Source organism: Drosophila albomicans, chromosome 2L (genome assembly GCF_009650485.2).
Source record: "Drosophila albomicans strain 15112-1751.03 chromosome 2L, ASM965048v2, whole genome shotgun sequence".
In the NCBI taxonomy this organism is placed as follows: domain Eukaryota; kingdom Metazoa; phylum Arthropoda; class Insecta; order Diptera; family Drosophilidae; genus Drosophila; species Drosophila albomicans.
The window spans coordinates 24,197,434-24,219,644 of NC_047628.2; the positions used below are offsets into that span (position 1 = coordinate 24,197,434).

At 40.4% G+C, this 22,211-nt stretch overlaps 1 protein-coding gene across 3 annotated transcripts; it reads right to left on the reverse strand.

Moving 5' to 3' along the window:
- Nucleotides 1-134: 134 nt before the first annotated feature.
- On the reverse strand, nucleotides 135-20,295 carry LOC117564029 (chondroitin sulfate proteoglycan 4). 3 transcript variants are annotated; one of them, XM_034242632.2, is made up of 12 exons: nucleotides 20,066-20,295; nucleotides 16,686-17,400; nucleotides 10,768-10,964; nucleotides 10,447-10,677; nucleotides 10,153-10,334; nucleotides 8,715-9,303; nucleotides 7,627-8,655; nucleotides 5,091-6,499; nucleotides 4,878-5,031; nucleotides 3,788-4,451; nucleotides 2,823-3,726; nucleotides 135-2,231 (listed from the first exon to the last, which is right to left on the reverse strand). In XM_034242632.2, exons 2-12 carry the CDS (start codon nucleotides 16,765-16,767, stop codon nucleotides 491-493), a joined length of 7,182 nt encoding a protein of 2,393 aa, XP_034098523.2. In that variant the 5' UTR covers nucleotides 16,768-17,400; nucleotides 20,066-20,295; the 3' UTR covers nucleotides 135-490. The 3 variants fall into 3 exon arrangements, with proteins under 3 accessions (XP_034098523.2, XP_051858170.1, XP_051858171.1); XM_052002210.1 differs by lacking the exon at nucleotides 16,686-17,400 and having other exon boundaries at nucleotides 20,066-20,160; XM_052002211.1 differs by lacking the exons at nucleotides 7,627-8,655; nucleotides 8,715-9,303; nucleotides 10,153-10,334; ... (2 more) ...; nucleotides 16,686-17,400; nucleotides 20,066-20,295 and adding an exon at nucleotides 6,622-6,636.
- Between the last annotated feature and the right edge of the window lie 1,916 nt (nucleotides 20,296-22,211).

The window sequence follows — 22,211 nt, forward strand, 5'->3', positions numbered from 1 at the left end:
TAATTTAAATGGTGTTACAGTTAAATAGAGTTACAGTGTTAAAAAATCATTGCATCGCCACCCGTATGCAGTGCCTATCTGCTCAGTTTAAAGCTATAAGCAGCCGCATCAAATAACACAAACAGCATCGTAGGTATGCTTAAAAAATATTGTCATTTATTTAAATATTTCGCAATCGTTGACTTAACTTGGCTAATATTGAAAGTTGGCAAATGTTATGGGCTAAAACGAGTGAATCTCCTACATATAAATATGTTTATATAGATATGGCTGCTGAATTAAATGGCGCAATTATTTTTCACGAAAATGCTCAATAAAAACTAACAAAGTCCATTTTGCTTACCAACTAGAGTGTGTGTGTTTGTGTATGTTTGTGTGTGTGCGAATCTCATAAATCAGCCTTAAATGTAAAAATACAACTAAGCCTAAATAAATATGTATTTGTATGTAAGCTAAAGACTAAAAACTGCCGTAATCTCGAATTTCTCCTTCAGACCCAATACTGATTTCGACGCAACAACGGATTCGTGGGCGGCGCCGAAGGTGGCGAACTCACTGAACCGGAAATGGAAATGCTCTGGGGCACCGAAGCATAGCCAGCAAAGTCGTTGGCCATGTCACAGGATGAGCTCCAGGCATCGTGATCCACGTGATAGGGATTATAGCGTTGCGGCAACATCATTTGCTGCGGATCACACTGATCGTCCGTCTCATCCTCATCAGGATCGTAGTCGGGATATTCGTGTTTATATGATTCCACGGGGATAATCTTGCAGTGCGGTATATTACTGAAACCCGGCAGCGGCGTCGAGTTGCCCGTCGCAGGCACTGAATCCGCTTCGGAACTGGCATAGTTATGGTGATGATGATGATGCAGATGCTGTGGACTGACCGACGTCAAGTCGGGCGGACAGGGCAAGGCAGGTGGCTGATCCTTCGAGATGTCTGCTTTGCGCTTGCGTAGGCCTCGCATCTTGAGCAGCAGCAGCACAATCAGCAGACAAATAAGCAGAATGAAGAGTGCACAACCAACGGCCAGATAATTGATGGATATCTGAGCATTGCCCAGATGCACCGTCTCCGTTTCCTGCACCTGCGAACGATACTCAATGTGCACAGTGCCCTGTGCTGGCTGCACCGTCTTGATGATGAGTTGATAATCAAAACTGTCGCTTTCCGCTGGCGTCTCATCCACGGACTCATTCGGCACAAAGTAGACGACGCCACTGCGCAGCTCCTTGTACGAGAAGATGTTGGTGGAGCGCTCATTCTGTGCATCACCGCCAGCAGCACTTGCCAACGTGTTGCTGCTGCTGCGTATTATCTTGCGCAGCTGTCCCGTCGCGGGCATGCGAGTGATGACAAATTTGGGATTGAATTTGTTCAGCTTCAGTGAGAGCGGATTGTCGTTGACCAGCGAGCTGCTTAGCTTCATCTTGCTGCCCGCTGCAGTCGAAGTGGATTCCACCTCACGCATGGCAATGTCATTGATCTTTATCACCGGCTCCACCACAACAAGCACATCCACTTGGGCCACATAATTGGTGCCTGGCACATAGGCGCTAATCTGAAACGTATCATTGGATCGGAGCGGTTCCGTCAGCATATACGTAATCTGTGCGGTCTCCAACATCTGTTGATTGAATCGCAGTGTGGGCTGATTCTTGTACAAGAGTATGCCATAAAGAGGTGAATTGGAAATATTGTAAGCCAATCGATCCAGCTTCACGTTTGTGTCGACTCCAATGTGCTCCAACCTCATAGCAGACCTGTCTGTGCCCTGTTGCAGCATCACTGGCGTCTGTGTGCTGGCTGGCAGCAGACTGATGGGCGCCACCTTGATGGTGAAGATCTCATAGGCCGGATTGAATTGACCATCGGTCACGGTGAAACAAAACGTTGTCGATTGTGGCTGGCCAAAGTGGACATAAATTATGCGATCATTGTTAATGTCCGCCTGCGTAAATTGATTGGAAAACACCAACAGATCCTCCGGCTGGCCATTGCTGTTGAGTTTCTTGAGCACACCGAGTGTGGGACCACTCATCACATCGTAGATAATCTCCTCGGGCGGCGTGTCCTTGTCCTCGGTGAGCAGTGCGTCGCGAGTGATGGTGCGATTCTCGCCTTCAACGACAGTCATTTGGGGTAAGTGCGTTTTCAATTGAAAAGGTTGATCGTTGATGGGGTTTATAGAGACGGGGATGGTCAGGTTGCAAAGGAATATGTTGCTGCAAGTGCAAAGAAAAAACAAGATTAATGTATGCTTAAAGTTGGCTCTAAATAATGCTGCTAATTTAGTTATTTTCATTTATTTATTTAATCTTATTTATGGCTCAACTTTTGATAGGCTTTATGAACTTTACATGATAAACAATGGAATTTTCATGGTATTTTGTATGTTGCAACTTTGATAAATTTTCTGTTCTGATTTTAGAATATTTTCCAGCTTATGCTGTTCGATAAAAAATTGAAAAATATTTTAAATGCTTTTCTTCTTTTGCTGAATTTTCTTTTATGTGTTTACAAGCTTTTTAAGTTTTCTCGCCTTTAAAAATTTTGCAGACTTTAAAAATATTTCATCGTAAAAAATTTGTATGTTCCCTTCTATTTGTATATTTTTAGATTTTTCTTCCTTAGAAAATATTTTGACATTCTTAAGAAGAAATCGTAAAAAAGTATATTCTTTCATTCTGTATTTTCTATCTTTTGAAATATTTTACTACTTTTTTATTGGTTGTACAATATATTTGGCTATTTTTTCCTTCACTTCTCACTAAATGCAGCTATATCTTATTGCTTAGGTATGTAATTTAACTCACCCCTGTGTTAGATAGACGCCCATCAGAATGGTGTCCTCCAGTGTGTCCGTGTGATCGTGAATGTAGTAAACTTTCTTGGTAAAGAAATCGCTGGGATGATATCGCTGCATTGTCTTGAACTCGTGTCCCAATCCAATGCTTCCATGCGTGGGCTTCTGCACCGCCTCAATGAACAGCTCGGGGTTGTTAATGCCCGCTCGGGTTTTCAAGTACTCTAAGATCTTGGAAAAGTCTAGCTTAATGGGCACTGAGCCGCCCTCATCCACATTTAATTTAGAAACTGGCAAAAATCGCAGTAATCCTCCCGATGATACAGAGATTTCAATATTGAACTTTTGATCCAACAAGCGATCGCTGCGCTCAGCGACCACATCGAAGAAGAAGGAATCGTTAATACGAAATTCCATGATGACAGCGGTGTGCTCATAGAAGATGTGTCCATTGTCCACATCGTTCTGTGTGAATTCGCTGATCTCTTTGGCATAACCATTGCCCAGATACTCGTTGACAATGCGTCCCAAGTTGGGTGGAACTGTGATGTTGTAGCGTATCTCACGCTCCTCATCCGAGCACTTGAAGTGCAGATGATCGCGGAGTATCTGCTTTTTGGTCAATGGGAAGACGTGTAAGTTCTCATTGTGGTCAGCTAGAATCTCGATGGGTTTAATCTCGATGTTAAGCAGCTGACTGCTGGTATTGAATAGTCCATCAGTGACCAAAAAAGAAAGTTCGTTTCTCTTTGAATTCGCATTGTGAATAAAGAGTATTTTCTCCGTGTTGATATCGGCTTGACTGAAGTGATCGATCTTGTGCAGAACCGAGGACTTTTCAGCCAAGTATCCGCCATAGATATAGTGCACAATGTAGGTGAGATTTTCCGGTGGCGTATCGTAATCCTGGGCGACTAAAGAGGAAGGAAATTGTCAGTGATTTAATAGGAAACATAGTGAGCGAATTATTCTTACGTAGATCTGTATTCTTGATGATATAGCGACCGCCGTTCCACACTTGCAGACCTGTGTTGGTCACCATCATGGGCTCCTCATCATTGACCGGCACAACGGAAATCTCCAGCTCGAATGGCACACTCTCCTTGTTCCTGGCCATGGCCACCATGGTCAGCGTATCTGTTGAATTCTCGCTGTCATTGTGCACATATTGAATGCTGCCTTGCTCGAGTTGTTTTTGTGTAAATCGCTTGACCTTCGAACTGCCGGCGAGTATGTGACCCGAACTGGGTGTGACGGTGACAATGTACTCCAAGATCTTGCCACGATAGTACTCCGAATAGGGTTGTATATCGCTGGCAGTTAGTTGCACCATCTTGCCCTCCACCACCGAAATGGTGTTTGTGTGCATGTAAAGCTTCTCGGGAATGATGACGATCTTGAGCATCAGCTGTCGCAGCCATGTGATCCCATTGGTCACATCGAAGACAAAGTAGTCAGAGGATTGATTAACACCCGCTTGTATGTAGAACATTTTCTCAGTGTTGACGGAAGACTGATCGAAGACCTTGCAGTTGTACTCGTCGTCAAACGACATGGACTGCATCTCCAGATAGCCGTGCATGGGCGAGGACGTGACCAAGAAGGTGATGTCGCCCGGCGAGATGTTGGGGTGCACAACCTGAGGCAGAATAAAAATCGAATTAGGACAACAACGCAAAAAGTTCCTATTCCTATTGTTTCAATTATGTCTTAAGAATAATTATTATCCAATCGTAAAGAAATTTGTAGGAACCATTTAAAATATGTTTATGAGCCAAGTTCTAGATTAAAATTATATTACAGTTTTAGATCGTGACAAAACTATGAATTAAATGTGAGGTGTATTGAAAGTACATGTAGTATAAGATTGGTAGTTCTATCACCCATCGCTTTGGAGATATAGCGTTTAATGTGTGCGGACAGAAAAACTGATGTATAAAGTGAAGCAAGGATAGCCCAATTATTTGTTTGGCCTGTGTTCAGCTTCAACTATTTTCTATTTTCTATTTTCTTTTCTTCCATATTTCTGACGCGTTTTGAGCAGTTAATGAAACCTTTGGCTTACCTCTAATATGTCTCTGGCGATGAGCACACTCGTGGACTCCTCCACGTATAGTGTGTGATTCTGCTTGACCTGCAAGGGTTCCCAATAAGCTGAGGGATAAATGCGAAAGATTACCTCGCCCTCAGCGGTAATGTTCTTGATGTGCACGCGATATCTGCGGAAGAAAGATTACTATTAGTGTCTTCAATGAGAAGTATTTCGTTGCACACTTACCTCACTTTATCCATCGAAGCAATCTCCGTGTTCCAATAGACCAAACGCTCCCGCTCAATGTCCAAGTGCGTAAAGTTGCCCAACGACGTAAAATTGGTGGCCTTGTGCATGATGCTGTTGTTGTCCCGCTCCTGGGCTCCTGGTTGTCCGCTGAGATACATGAGAATGCCATACGAAGGCGGCTTAATGACCTCGTAGTAGATCTCATCGAGCTTCATGTCCAAATTCGTTTCCAGCACAAAATCCTTGTTCTTGAGTATGACAAACTTGCCCTCCTGAACAATCGAGGCATTCGCCGGCAGCATGGAAACAAACGGATCCGAAGCACGTATCTCCAGCTGACCATTCACCTCGTGCTCGCGATCCGTTACAATGAAGGAAGCGGTGCCCACATCAGGTCCACTGTGCTGAAACAGAATGCGACGATTGGCAATGTCATCCTGGCTGAAGGTGTCGATAAAGTGTCCCGACTTGTAGAAGGCGCCAATGGTGCTCGACACATGGGTATAATGGATATCCGTGTGATTGGTGTTCACATCCGCATCCAGATACTGCAGCACGGTGGGATTAAGAGTGCGTATGCCATTGCGCACCACATGGAAGACACGCTCTACCGCACTGCGATAAGGTTCATTGTCGTTAACCAGCTTGATGTGCACTTCGATGTTCGACACAAACTGCAGATCAGTCTCATCGCCCGAGAGTATCAGCAGCTCGAAGCCATCGAGAGTGGACTCCGTATCATCGTGACAGTAATAGATGTCATTGCGAAACAGTTGCTCTAGCGTAAACAGCTCCACTGGCGTGGTCAGACCCGTTTGTTCATCGTATTTGCAGACCAGGCCATGAGCTGGCGGCACCGCAACATGGAACTGCAGACTCTCGTAGATGTTGAAGCGTATCTCAAAGTGATTCTTGGTAATCAAAGCGCGTTCTCCTTCTTGCACCTTGAGCACTTCGTACTTCTGAAAGTGCAACTTGTGGATGAGCTCTTCTTGTGGATTGAAAATGATCTGCAGCTTGCCCTGCACATCATCACATTCGGCCACCGAGACCACAAACTCCAGATGATCCGTGAAACTCGAGTAACAGTTGTGATGTGTCTTGTAGTAAATGCGTCGCTTATCGATGTCCTGTTGGGTAAAGGAATCCATTTGTTTGGCCGCCTTACGCGATCCTTCCACATAGATGCCGCCATATTTGGTTGGTTTAGTGATCTTGTAGATCACATTGCGGGGAAAGCTGCCAATGGGCACCGTCTCGTAGTTGAGGAGTTTGTTGGTCAGCAGAAATTCACGAGAGCCATTAATGGCTATCACACTGGGTGAAGTGCTCGCAATGCGCAGCCGGGTGAATGTGATACGAAAATCAAATGTTTGGGTCGTCACAAAGCCAAAGGAGGCAATAAACTGCGAGAGATGTGAGCGAAATGCCATTAGTCTAATGTTGGATGTGAGGTGGGAATATTCAAAGTGTCTGAAGTACGAGTGTGACTGAAGCAAAAGCTGTCTAATAAATTATTTGGAATTACCTTTAATGTTCTATTTACTTTACGATTTCTCTAGATATTTATGTAGCTTTTTATCGGGGTAATATTTTTATACTTTTCTGGCAAGTTACTCTTTTTATTTAAAGATGAATTTTCAAGTGTCAAATGTTTTCAATACTATGCACATTGTTGTTGCCTAGTTATTGTATTTCTCAATTACCTGCAACCTATTTAAACTGTTGTAATCATCGGAAAACACAGAACTATTTTAGTAATTGATGGCAATTTCATAAAGATATTACTGAGAGATATTTGGTCCAATAATTATTATTAATTAAGTCATTAGCACTATTTCCATTTTATTTATCTCTTTATATGGGAAGCACAATTTGTAGTTTGCGATTAACTGTTATTGTGCCTTTAGGCGGTATAAAGCTCATTGTCTAATAAATTAAATATTTCCATTTTCCTGGGATTTTTTTGACTAATTTTCACTATTTAATAAAAACAAACAAGTTGCTTCCGCTTTATGAGAATTTTGCAAAATCTTACATATTTCCATATTTGTTGAGTAATTAATTTCTTTTGTTTGATCTTATCGAAATTATTTTGTATATTGGTCGCTTCTGCTTAGTTCATAACTACATTGTTTGCATAATTTTCTTTGATAAAGGAACTAATGATTAATCATAGGAAAATCTATTTTATAGAATGTTTGCCTGTTGTAAAACACTGAAAATAAGTCACAAAGTTGCTTCTGCTTAGACTTTGCAAATATTTACATATTTTCCGCATTTGATGAATAATTTTCTTTGGATTTGTTTAAGCAACTTTAGCTTAAGCTGAATGAAGTGATGCTAATTCTTGACTATGTTAAAATATGTGATTTCCGTCGATCAGCTACTTTACGGAATTGTCTTGCGCAGTAATATAAACCATTATTCAGTGTTACTTTTGTGGACCTAAAGAGAGTGTTACACATGCTTAGGTAATTCCCAAGTGTTTTGGCTGCATGCCCGAATGTATTTAGTCATTGGAAATACGCACCTTGAATTCGTCTTGCCAAGGGAAATCGCTGTTGTGCAGATACCGAATGTGGCCCAGCAGCAGTTGGCTATCGGTGAACCATTCCACGTTCACCCAGGTGCCATCGATTTGTCGCAGACGCTGCACGATGCCGTGTTGCGGTGGCTTCACAATGTCGTAGCGTATGTCGATGTGCTCGTCCACAGCATTTGTGCCAATGGAAAGATTCGCAGGCGTCAAGAGCATCGAATTCTTGTGGATCATGATGAGACCCGTGTTGTTGACCACTCGCAGCTCCAGCGGATGCACCGATACCGGCAAGTAGACGGTATCGCTGGTCTCAATGCCATCGGAGACGTGCAGCAGCAGCTGATAGCTAAAGGATTCGGTTGTCGTCGAGTTATACAAATACGAGACTTTGCCATCATTGACATCGCCCTGCGAGAAGGTTTGCGTATGAATGCCGCCCACCAGAAAGCGACCAAAGGCCTCTTGGGACACCGTTGATGGCATTATGGTGTAGATCAAGTCACTGGGATCGCTGTCGGGATCCGCAATGTTGAACAGATCCACATCAAGTATACGCTCGATGCCCTCGATGACACGCAGTATCTTGTGGGAATGCAGTTGCAGCTGCGGAGGATCGTTGACAGCTGTGATATTCGCATGGAGCAGGAAACGATGCTTGCCGAGAATGTTTTCGGGTATCTTGTGGGCATCGCCAAAGATCTGCAGGTCCAGCGTGGCATGATCATTAAAGTTCTCCTGCCCGTTGTGCACATACTTTAACTTATCTGTGGCCAGATCAATCAGGTTGAAGGAGCGACAGGGCACAAAGTTCGACTTCTCAGCGGAGTACTGCAGTAGTTGTCCATATTTGGGCTGTTGTACCACATTAAACGCTATAGAGTGCTCATTGAGACTGGGATAGCGACGCGAGTCGAGGAGCACGTCAATGATGTGCGGCGAGAGAAAAGCGGTGCCGCCTTCTAGCAGCTGCAGAGGCGAAACATAGAGCAGCTCCAGCTCGGGACTCGTTTCCGTAAAGATCTGTAAAGTAAGAGATTTATGGAGAACACTTTCTCTTCGTGATTTCGTTAGCTATTTACCTTGAAAGGCCCCTGAAAATCCGCTTTGATGCAGTAGCTCTGATCGCAGTAGCAAATGAACTCATCCACGCCATGCTGACTGCAGATGCCGCTCTTCAAGCACGGACTATACTCCACACATGGATACTTCCACACACAGCCCAGCGCCAAGTGGCGCGAGATGGTCATCTCTCCAAAGCCCAGCGGCAGATTATTTACCAGAATGTTGCGAATGCAGCCTTTGAAGCTGAGCTCATTGATGCGCAGTCCCTTGTTGATGAGACGGCGACGCATTTCCTCCTGCACGCCACCAAAGAAGACGCTCTTCTCCAGACTGATGCTCGTCTTGGTTTCATTGGCATGCTGGCCATGATATGGCATGTGGACATCGTCCAGTAACAGTTGAGCCATCAGTGCATTGTAACGCAGCTGTACACTATGCCATTTGCCATCGGAGATGGATTCGTTTGTCCAGAACTGCACCAGGCTGCCCTCCTTGTTGAATGTCAGCTTTAGCTTCTGATCCTCAATTTCCAGCAGCATAAAATCGTAGCCACCATTGAAGAAGAGCGTGCCCGTCTCAGTCATGGTGCGAAATTGAAACGAGAGGCTGTAAGGGCAAAAATGATTTCATTTTAATTTGTTGAAACATTAATCTTTGAGATTCTACAGCTCAAGACATCGAAAGTAGGGTAAGCAAAGGTGTTAAAAAAGGTTAAGGTGGCACCATATCTTCTTATAATATGAGAGATTTTAATAGTATTCGACTCATTTATCTAATACTAAAAGATTCTTAGACATTTCTACATTTTTATTGGACAGATAGTATTCTACTCATTGGTACATTTATGAGTATAAGAATAGTAATACTTCTTCTTCTTACTATAATGTATAAATAGTATAATTCATCAATGTAGATGTAGAGTTTCTATAAAATAAATAATTTTAAATAAATTTTAATACTGAAACTATTCTACTTTTCATCTATTTAGATTCAACACAATTATACACTTTTCAGTATTAAAATTTATTTATTTTTTATTAAACTATATTCCATAGCTAACTGATGACAAAAGTGTAATCAGATAATATTCTTTTCTTTTCAATGTTGCTTAAATATTCTTATATTTTTCATATTCCTATAGGCCAGATAGTTTTCTACTCTTTAGTACATATTTTTATAATATTTAGATGTGGAGCATAGATTCGTATTCTTCTCTTTTCTACAATATAATTTTATGTAGTGTGGGTTTAACTCTTATGATGAACGCTTTTGTATTCCTTAAGTTTTATTAATTTTAAAATTAATGCTGTTACTAAAGGTCACTCCACATTTCGAATTATTTCGCCTAAGTATTCATTTTAAAGCATGAGAAATGACTTTGAAATAATTTAAAAGCTTTAAACCATAAACGATAAGACTTAACTAAGGAACTTTCACTTTCCGATTTAAACTTACATTTCGCCCTCGGCATGCGACTCCTTGAGCATGAGAGCAAAGGAATCGTTGCTCAGGAAACTGATGCTGTCCTGAGCTCCGCCATCGAACTCATTGCTGCAAGTCCAGGTGACGCCAGTGCTGATCGTGTGCCCTGTGCGATCTTTGGCACGCTTAATGATGTTGATGTTGTTGTAAAAGACCTGCGAAATGGTAAATTACAATAAATTACTTTACGCTCATCAATTTGCGGGCTTGTTAAGCCTTCAGCTGCTGCTGCTGCTGCCGCTGATGACGATGATGATGGCGACTCACATCGGAGATGCAGCCTCGAAAGCCAATGACATCGTCAAGGAATGCTGCCGTAAAATCTCCAACGCCGCCAAGGAAGGTGCCAAAATGTACATTGAGGGCGGCCAAATCGTCGGGCAGCTGTTTGCGCATTATGTGACCATCCACCTGCAGGGTAACATTATTCTCGAAACGTTGCACGGCCACATCGTGCCACTCCAAGTCGTTAAGCTTTTGCTTCTTGGGCGAACGCAGCTGCAACAACAACCGGAATGGTGGAGAATGGTTCAAGTTGAAAAATATGCAACAGGTTGAATGGGAATGGGAATGGGAATGAATGCTCACCTGGACCACATCCCGTTCAATTTTATAGCTGAAACTGATGAGGCCATTCTCGAGACGCAGCAGGCAGTAATCGGTGCGACCGGCGGCCAGAAAGAGGAATGCATCCTCCTGCTTTGTGCGAAACTTGACGCGTATGTTCGTTGACATTTTGGCCTCCTGCAGCGGCATCGACACGTAGCCATCGCCAAACAGCGAAACTGTAACAATGTAACATACGATATGATATTGAAATTGAAATGGACATCGCATCAGATACGACAGAATAACATATGAACAAGTATATTTTGAGTAATCGCACTACACCCATCTGGTATGTGGCATGCGGCATACGGCATGTTGCAACCGAGTTGATTGTTGATTGGCAATCGAGCTGCCCATTAGACGCACTCCGCACTACGTGAGTAACTCAGACACACACAAAATTTGTCCAGCTCTTTTGGCCAGCTGCCTGTCAGCTTGTCAGTCAATGTCTGTGCACTCTGTCAGTCAGTTTGTCTGTCTGTCTGTCCGTCTGTCCGACAGTCAATCTACGCGTATCTCTTATTTATCTATCTGCAGATCCATCTTGTACTTGATTTGCTTAATTACGAGTTTGCTGGGCGTCTTGTTTGCTTTGCTCTGCGCTGTTTTGCTCTGAAATATTTCATCTTGCCCTCATTCTGAGAGTGATCTACGCTTGTTAGAGTGTTCTCCTTGGAGTATAGCTATTTTATTGAGTGGTTTGTCAATAAGACAATGCAAAGCCATGCAAAGCGTGAATTTTTCAATTTTATATTATACATTTCATTATTTATTTATTATATCCGCTACCCATAGGGCAGAAAGATATTATATTGTATATTGTTGAAGTAGATATATTTAAGAAAATCTTTTATAACACAAATTACGCATACTGCAATGGGGTCCTAACTGATTTGACCAATAATCTGGTAAATTTTGATCTGTGTCGGTTGGTATATTTTACTGTTTGCAGTATATTTTATAAATAATCGGCACTGTGTTGCATTTTCTCAAAATGTGTAGCGGTTATTTCACTGTCGAGCACACTCGACTATAGCTTTCTTACTTGTCTTTCTTTATTCTTGGGTTAAACACTTTTGCTAAGGAGCCTTTCTTTCACAGTTGTATATATTTTGCCATGTGGAATAATATCTTTGTATATTTATTTGTTAACGTTCATTCTTAATCTTGCGAATTATGCATTCTTTATGTTTCGTTGAACTTTCTTTTAAAGCAAAGTGTATAAATTCTTCGTCTAATTTTTTGACTGCATTTACTTGGCTAATGATACTCTCGTTTCACGTCTGTTTTTCAAGGCAACAATATGATTTATGTGCTGTATTGTCTATAATATGCGACGCTTGTGCAATAAATTATATAGAAAATAAATTTGTCACATTTTGGGAGGGCTGCATTAAAAGTCTGAGCTATTTTTGTAATTTGTTTTTAACAACAGATTTCATATATGAATGGCAGTCCATGAGCTGCCGTCTGGTCTCAACTTTGACAGCAATTTGTTGGACAAACATTGGATGCCCAATCTCTATTATTGACCTAACCCACATAAAAGTATTTTAAATGTATTTTCGTGTGCCTGCTTAAACAAATAGAAGAAGAAGAAACAGTTGCACACAAATGTTGCAGCTAGCCAACAACTTGCAGACTGACAACCGTCAACAAGATAAACAAAGCAAAATGAGAAACAAATAATTTCTTTTATTGTTGTTGTTGTCTTTGTTGTTGCTGCTGTGGTCGGCGTCATCGAAGGCGTCGGCGTTGTCTGCGTTGGCAGAGTCATTTTGACGCCAATTAGCAGCAATCAGGCGTCAACCAAACAAAAAAAAAAAAAACAAAAAAAAGGAATGAATGAAAGAAAAAACTGGCGGAAAACCTAAAAAACACTTTCCCAAACGCATTGTGTTGACCCAGATTAGGCTATCGTTACGGTTTGTTATTGAATCAAAAATCAAATTGAATATAAAAAAAAAGATGCGCAGGCGTTGAATAAACAAAACTGCAACAACGGCAACAAAGGCAATTTGCATTCAGCAGTCAGCAATCAGCAGTCAACGGTCGAGAGTCGACAGTCGGCGGCAGCAACAAATGAGACATCATCAGGCAACACCAACGCACTGCCAGCTCATAACTTGTGTGTTGCAAAGAATTATGGCAACAGATGCGTTGCAGCTTGACATGGACCACACTCTCCGCACTCTCCACACTCGTTTGCTCCCTCGGTATCTACCAAATGTCAAATTTATGTTCATCTCTGCGAGCTTGCAACGTGCAACATGCAGCCGCATGCAACTTGGCTGCATGGATAAGGTAGCCACAGCAGCAGCAAGCGCATATTTATGTTATGGCCAATGTTTATTTTATTTGAGTTATATGTCGCGTTTAGTGTTTCCAGTTTTTGAGTTTTAGGTTCTCCTTTGATGGCCACACAGCAGCATTTCCACTTCCATTTCCACATTTCCCATTTTTCTTTCTTTTCGGGGAGCTTTTAATTGATGTTTCTTTTGGTGGCCTGCTGCAGCTATTCGTATTTCGATTGTATTTCATGTTTCATGGCATTCACTACACCATTTCTGCTGGCATTGACAATTTATAATTTGCCTCGCATTTCCCTTTAGCTAATTTCCCTAATAATGTCGCTGTTTATGTGATTTGTGAGCCAACTTCGTGCTTTTCAGCGAATGGCGCAACAAATTTATGAAGTTTCTTTCCACTTTTATGAACTCGAATTAATTGATAGTTTAGTTTCGACTAAAATGCATTTCTGAAAACATTTTATGGCCAGTTTTGAGTAGAAATATTTCTTTAAATAAAAGTTTGTTCCAATTTAGCATATTTTTATATCCAAGATTATTCTTTATCTTCTGGATTATTTTTCAGTTTCAACTTGGAATGCGACTGTTGCCAAAGTCAGCTTAATAACTTAGTTAATTATCATAGTTAGCACATGTTATTGCCACTATAATTTTTATTGCTTACTCTTACTTTCAATCATCGTTCATATCCAACTTGATCTTTACGGCAAGAGAGTTAAAGCACTTTCTCAGACAATATCATTGCTTTCCCCTCGGGGGAGAGCATTATGCCATAGATTTTATGGCTTCATTGTACGGCTTTAGAGATCAATTTAAATGAAATAAAACCGCCATGACCATACAGCAAGCACATTTGAGAACCCATTTGTGCCTTAGCATTGCATTTTATGAGCATACCAAGGCGCAGCAGATAAACATGCAACATGCATGTGTGGAATGCTGCATGGAGAGTCGCATCGCACCCTAATTAGACCCCGGGGCCATATAAAATTCAATTATGAGTATGCCTTTGACTTTTCTTCCTCCCATTTGCTATATTAGTTTGCCTATATCAATGACAATCGACAACTCATAAAGACACAATTCTCACATGACTCAATTCCGGTTGGCGTTGACAGTCCATGCAATGAGGTTGACAATGGACAACGGATGTCGCCAAAATAAATTTTGAGTGCTGTCAATGTAAAGTCTGCATGAGTTTTGCGAGCAGTTAGCTGACATGTGGTGTTATTTATTATCGGAAGCAAATGAAAGTGAAAGCTGAAAGTGACAAATACCCTTTAATATTTAAGAGGAAATCTTCTTCTAATTATTATTGAAACAATATGATTATCATTCTTGGTTATTGTCTTCGTAAATACGGAAGATATATCCTCGTGTTTTAAATACTAATACTATGTATATCTTTTCTAACCAAAAGTAAATGTAAACTATGCCAACGATGTTAGAAGATTTATTCAGAAATGCATACAATTATTTCTTTTAATCTTGCAAAATACTTTTTATGTATTTTCGATCATTATAAAGATAAAGCAAAGTTACTTCGTTACTTATATCTGAATTCTCTGTGCAAAAAGGACAAGAATTAAATTCTATAGACAAAAGCTGTTCTATGTCGAAATTGATAATTTTAAATACAACATGTCATTCAAAATTTATGATATTTTCATATTTAACATAGTTGGATTGAGTTGTTCACAATAACAAGTAAGAAAACTGCTTAAAAAATACTAAGAAAATCCAAAGGTAGTATATCGATATATTATTAAGTTGAATATATACCATAGAACACAAAAATGACTATCACTCAAACTTTGTCAATAAGTCAGCAACGTTTTCAAATTTAAATTAACTTTCAATCAGTGTGAATCTAAATACTCCTTGCTTGTGATTTTTCACCCAAAGGGTATTAAAATAATGAATAATCAAGAGAACAGGAGCATATGGCGCACCAGATACTCACACTCGATCAGCTACAGATACAGATACATTTGCATCTGCGCTTGTGTGTGTTTTAACAGTGTTAAAATTGGCACAATGCGTTGCGCGTGTAAATGATTTACATTTTATGCTGTATAAATAAAAGTTCTGTGAAAATTCAAATGAACCACAAAAAGCAAATAAAAAAAAAACGAGAAAATGAGGAGAACGTGAAAATTCGCAGCGAATGCGGCGAGAATTGGGATCGCGAATGAATCATGCGACGTTGTGTGTCTTCCAAAGTGACGTCACGTGCCAACTAAAAATATCATTAAAAATACATTTGCGCCCCAAGACCAAACAACCAAAAATACTCTTCATATATTCTACAATTTTAATATATGTATATATACATATAACATGTAGATATATAGTGCTGAGAATTAAGAGCATGGCAGGCAGCTTTCTTAGTGTGCATTTGTGTATTTGTGGCTTGCAACGTTTTTGTGGTGTGCCGCAGCGGCGGCAAGATGGCAACGAAGTGGAGACATCGACAACAACAATAACAACAACAACAAAAGTACGCCTCAAGTCAAATGTCAAGCGTGAAAAATGCGTTAAGTGCAGTGCGACGCCGCATTGTAGTTAAGTAGTTGGATTTTATGGCCAGACTGTGGATGCGACTGTGGTTACACTATGGATTGCTTGTGCTTGAGCTTGAGAAAGTTGCGCCCTAACTAACAAAATGCTACAAACTGGCACAAGACCAACCACAGCTGCAACAGTTGCACAATTTGGACACGGGCTTGGCCAGGAAATTGCCTAAAACTGAGCGGAAAATTGACCGAAAAATCCGCTCTATAACGAATTTTCAAACTATATTTTGAGGCAAGCAAATGATGAATAATATTAGCTATTATTTAAAAGCAGCAAACAATTTTAATTGAGTAGATAACAGAGAGCTTATATACGGAAATTAATCACAATTTCTATAGGCAAAATGTTTGTATTTAAATTTTGCCCAAAAATTAAGTGAGAACGCAGAATGATTTGTTTTAATAAAATTTGTTTAGTTTACTTAAATCCTCACATAAATTTATATATTTAAACTGTCGAATTAGTAAACTTTTCTAATAAAAGTTAATACAACTCGATTCTAAATACTCCTTTCCAGCCAAGTTGTTTTGGTATTAGAGAGCTTTCAAAAGCTGTCCTCTGAAAGGACCATTCAGCTTTGCGACAGCTTAACTGTGAGTCGTGTCCGTGTGAAAGCTTTGCTGGTAGTTGATTTTGCTACACTTGATGCACACTGTGCCAAGTATTTGGCATGTTGCTACCCACTGTGACTACACCATTTGCAACTCTTTATTTTGACTTTTATTTATTTGTTGGCAGCTAAGTAAATGCGATTTGGACATTGCCCACGTTGCTGGCAAACTCGGCAGCTTCTGCAGCTTCTGCTCGATTTGCTTTTGGGGTATATTGTGGCCAATTCGTGGCTGGCCATATTTGTAATGAGCATAAATCGTGCGTTGATCGTTTGCCATGATAAATCGCATGTTGTATGCCGGGTGCTCTCAGGTACTCGTATTAAGTTCTGTGTGTGTCGCACAGCTACTGTGACTGTGATTTCAAGAGCGTAACATTTAATTAACTGTCGCGACTTACCTTTCATAGACGTTGCCGTTTGGAGCAACTGCAGCATGGCCAGCAGCAGAAATCCATATCCAAATTTGCAGAGGCGCGACATTGCGCTGCAGCTGCTTTGAAGTTTTTGTTTTGTTTTCTTGTTTCTAGCGAAGATCACTTGGCTGCCCCAAACGAAAGAGTTGCACTAGCAGTCGATTCGTTTTTCGTCGTTGTTTCTTTTTTTTGGTTTTCGTCGTTTTTAATAATTCTGCGTGTTAATTGATTTTTCATGGGGCCACGCATCCGTCGTCGTCGTATACACAGTGTGAGTCTTTAAGTGTGCGTGTGTGTGTGTGCTCATAAAAATAGCAACAACTGAGACGCAGCAGCACGTCCTGGTCTACGGCAACATAGACAGATGCTGCATGTCATTTCGTTGACAGAACTCATGCGTTTGCACTAGGGGGCCACAGAAGCCGTAGACAGAGCGAAAGACAAGACAGACAGACCGAGAGACATCCAGACGGACAGACAAATCCAGTCAGCCGCACTTATTGAGGGACTCTACTCTGCCTTTGAAGCTCCTGGTGTCTATTGAGGCACTGCTTTCAATATCGCAATCTTTTGCTTGATTACGTTTCAATTTGCCTTTGCCGCATCTTTCACACTTTGAACACTTTATTTTTCTTTTCTGTATTTTTCGTAGTTTTCGTTTTGCTTTTCCAATTTTGTGTTGTTTATCTTTCTCTGGGCACTGTTGAAGAAAATCAACATATTTCTTTATTATTTAAAATGTTTATTTTATTTTGATTTATTCGGAATTTTATGACACTCGTGAGGCTCATTTAGTTTTCTTTTGGAAGCCACTTAATTCGTTTTTTATTATCATTTTTAAATGCACAATTAAATTATTTAATAACCACAACATTTAGCTCAGCTCAATTGTATGTTATTTTATTGGTTTTAGATTTTATAAACTTTAAAATGTTTAAAGTATTTTAGAAGATTCCAATTGAGCTGCGCTTGCATTTTTGTTGATTTATTATGCATTTTATGTTATATTTTTGACTGCAATCTGATTTATATTTTATGCCAAAGCATTTTGCTTGGCACATCCCAAAGCACAAACAGTTTGTTAAAAGACATACTCGAAGAGACACATACAATATATATCATTGATTAGCGTATCTGGATATTTTATGGACACTTAATTGAGTTGCTGCCACCGCCTGCCGCCTGCCGCTTGCCTCTTCTGCCTCATTTCTTTGCCGAACTGAGCTGCAACCACTTCAGTTGAAACTGCGCAGCGGCAGCGACGATGGCGCTGAGTAAAATTTATTATATTTTGGGCCAAGTGAGAGAGACGCCCATAAAAAAGTGGCCGCTTAAGTGGCATGCCACGCAGCTTAGCATTGTACAAAGTGTGGTAGATACATTTTTGATCAGTCAAATTGCCAGAGTGGAATTTCTAGTTCATGATTTATTTTTCGCAATGCAGTCAAAGTTCAATGCAGCCGCTGCCAGGCAATTTATAAATAAAAACTAAAAAAAAAACAACAGCAAAACAAAACATGATGAAAATATCAAAAGGCCAAATAGGGCGCAAAAACACTTTCAAGTTTAGATGCAAATCAACAGCAGCAGCCGAAGCGAACGCGCAAATCCCTTGGGTGAATATCCGAAAAGAAATACCCTTGGGAATGGAGATGAGATCCACGAAACGAAGAGGAAACATTTCCCCATTTCCCTATTGCTGCGACTTGGCGTCATTTTGCTGCCTCTTTCGGCGATGGCGACGGCGACGAACTTCAACAACTGTGACTGGAAAATGAATTATTTACGCTCTCGGGCAGCTAAAAATACAAACGGGACGACGGCATTATTATGAGTACTATTCCCTATATGGCGGATAGGGCGATAAAATGAAAGAGAGAGAGTGAGAGAGAGGGAAGTATACGAATGCAACGCCAGGTTCGACATCCTGATGAGGGGGGGTCAATTGCAGTCTAGGTTTTCCATTTCCATTTCCATTTTTATTTCAAGTCTTGGGCTTGTTAATTTTTACATGTGCCGCACACGGCACAAGTTGTTTGTCATTAGTTTTATAGTCCCGTTTGGGGGCAGTCAAAATACAATTTGAAAGATGCTTGGCCAACGAAATGTGACAATCGCTGGCGGAATTTTATGACGGGCGCGTGTTCTCAACATGCTGCGAGCATTTCCATAAAAATTCATAAACATAAATGTATCTGTCAGATGCAGCGCCGCCGTTGCCAGAGATCACCTAAGGCTAAAACATGTGCAGCTGCATTTTTGAGAAAGTTCTACAAATTCTCAGATATTTTAGCCAGATACGCATACAATATTTTATGGTAATTAAAATTAGTGGCAGGCCAGACAAAACGCCATCTCATTTGGTAGTCCAATATCTCCATATTCCAATTTGATAAGTCAAAACTGTTTTAAACCTTTTTGTTTGGTAGGCGTTAGATAGTCCCCTGCCCACAACGATTTTCGACACTTTCCTAAATGCTTCTCTTTTCAATTCAAGAGCTTAGTGCTGTATCGTTTTTTGATTTATGATTGAATAATGCAAGATGAATATATTTCGATTTTATGAGTGTTGCTCATTTATGTGGGGGATATATATCCGGAAATTTAAACTCTGTAGAAAATCCATAGTGTTATGCAAATGAAGTCGCTTTACAATGTTTATATTGAAAATGTTGATCATTTATTTAGCATAATATGCTTAATTTGATCATAATACTGGACATTTCAAACATTCGATATTATTATATTATATTCATTATTGTTTCACTTTTCTCATTCATAATTTCTTGACATTTTAAATTTTGCTTAATATCTTCCATTTTTTAAACACATTATAAATACATTTTCTTTGTTTATTTTTATTTCACATTTCCACACAATTTTCTTTAGTCGCTTTTTTCTGAAACACTTTCTTCACAATTTATTTCCGTTCTCTGGCGTTTTACAAAATATTTTGTTTCGCATCTCACATGTGGGGCCGACAGCCAGATCTATATCTAACATGTATCTACCACAAGCCCCCTTAGAACAACAAACAGCATCCAAATTCATGGTCAATTTGCACTGAGCAGAGGGACTTTGTATGTGTGTTGGAGTATCTTATGCACATTGTTACACATACTCATGCATGTGTATTTCTCTTGAGACAACAACAAACGCTGTCATTCAGCATTTCCTTTATATCCAGAATTCTCGATAAAAAGAAGCGGCTAAAAAAGGCCGCCACACTGAAGCAAAATAAATAACTTAAAAATAAATTAAATTTTTTAACTGTGCGGTGGATGGCTCAGCGCGCTTTTCCACTTACTGCACACACACACACTTCACATAAACTCTCGTATATGTATTTTTGTGGATACACTCACATTGAGGGTGCGCAGAGTTTTCCGCGACGTTCGCCGCCACCCGCACCCGCAATAAACCGAATGTGTTCGATAAGTCAAAAGGCCGCAAAGGCACAACTCTCTAGCGAAGTGAAGTGAACAACCAACCGAACCGAAGAACCGCAGCAAACTGAACGCGAAACGCCGAAAAAATACAAAATGAAGACAACCAAACAGCCCGACGTTTTCTCACAGACTGACGGCACCGAAAAACCGAAACGAACTCGAAAAAGAAAATTCCGCACGCAGTGCTCCGCGCAATGCGCAGTGAGACTGAGACTGTGACTGAGACTGAGACACACAGAGGCAGGCAGAGACCCCGGCTGGTCGGATGGTTGGTTGCTTGCTTGCCTCTATGGATGGATGGTTGGTCGGTCGGTCGGTCGCCGGGCCAAAGGCGCACCCGCGAGTCACTTTTACGCGGTTCACTCCGCTCCACTCGCACTCACAAGTCGCAGTCGCAAACTCGGTGCGCTCAATCCAATAAGTATGAATGTATCTAGATAGATGCTTGCGCACTGCCAGTGATGAGCTCTGTGTTCCCTTAGCTGGCATTTCCTTGAACTATATTATGTTTTTGCAATTGCAATTATCGATGATTCACAATGCATATACTTTTTGCTTAATATTGAGCTGAGTGGTATGTCATTAGTATGGCATGTTTAACTTGTTCTATATATTTTAATAAACCCTTAAAAGTCTTCGATTTGTGCCGATAAACAGAGGCAATGAACTCAAGGTTGTACATAAATTTCTTTTGGAGAAACTCGGAAATTATACGAATAATAAATATTCTACAGGATAACCTCTAAAATTGTATGTTTTTTAAAAGTTTATAAATTTGTAAGCACTTATTGGGAAATTTATCAGTAAATCCTTCAAATTTTGTGAACAAACATTAATCTCTAATTTATTAAGATTATCTTTATTCCTATCCTGATTAACTACGATATTTTATGTATTCGAATGTTTTTTAGACTTTTTAAAAATTTAAAAAATTCCACGTAATATAGAAATGCTATTCCCTCCAGGTTGTGAACAAAATTTCTTTCGTAGGGATCTCTTAAATTGTTTCCTAATCAAAAACGAAGTATTCTCAAGGATAAACTTTCAGATTTTATACTCTTACAGTTTATATGAGCATTTGTATAATGTTCTTAATAATGCTTTAAACACTTATTGGGAAGATCATTAGTAGCTTCTTGATTTTTTTAGAACTACAATTTATCTGTAAGTGATTAAGATTTTGTTTCCGTTTATGCGGTTTATTAATTATGATCTTTTATATACGAGTATAGAAATTCCTTTTAGACTTTTTGCTAATTTACCCAATGTTCTATAGTGTTCAAACCCATGAAACGAACAATACAAAATCATTCTCTAATTATTTCAATTCCTACAGAATGATTAATATTTCTAATTAAATAAATGAGTATCTATTGGAATATTCACCCCGTTCTGTTGAGCTTCTTGCGCATCTCTAGCAGCAATGAGGGCTGATTTTCGTTGAGCCTCTGTACTTTAGCTGTGTGTGCAACATTGTCGTCATCAGCAACTTCATTATGATCGTCAACTGTTGTTGTTGTTGTTGTCGTTACTGTTGCTGTTGGTGCTGCCCATCCCTTCCTTCCTTCCCTTTTGAGCGGAGAGCGCACGCGAAAATGCGGCGATTGAGCAATTGCGAGCGCCAAGAGGCTGAGGACTTGAAATTTTTCAATTTGTTTAGCGGTGTCTGCCTCAGTTGTTGCCCCTGCTGCTGACACCGCCGACTGTCGTCGTTGCAGTCGTTGCTGTTGTTGTTGTCGTTGTTGCCCCGTTTGCTGCATCTGTTGATGATAATGATGATGCTCAGCATTGTGGGGCGAGTGCGACGCGTCGCACACACATGTGGATACAATTTGGCTGGGCCATTGCCACATGTTGTTTGCCTTTGCAACGTCGCAGTCGTCAACTCCTTTGCCAGAGAAAGAGAGAGACGCGATGTGTGTGTGTGTGTTTTGGTGGTGTGGGCATGTTTAGTGATAAAAATCTAGTGGCTATTTCTTTTTTTTTTCTGCTGTTGTGGCAGCCTATTAAGTTACATAAGTCACACGGAGACGCGCATCGTGTGAATATCCTTTTGGCGTGC

Coding starts and splice junctions, on each gene's coding strand:
- LOC117564029 (XM_034242632.2), bottom strand. CDS start 16,767: ATGTCGCGCCTCTGCAAATTTGGATATGGATTTCTGCTGCTGGCCATG. Junction 4,452..4,877: donor TCGCCAGAGACATATTAGAG/GTAAGCCAAAGG, acceptor ATTCTGCCTCAG/GTTGTGCACCCCAACATCTC. Junction 2,232..2,822: donor GGCGTCTATCTAACACAGGG/GTGAGTTAAATT, acceptor TTGCACTTGCAG/CAACATATTCCTTTGCAACC.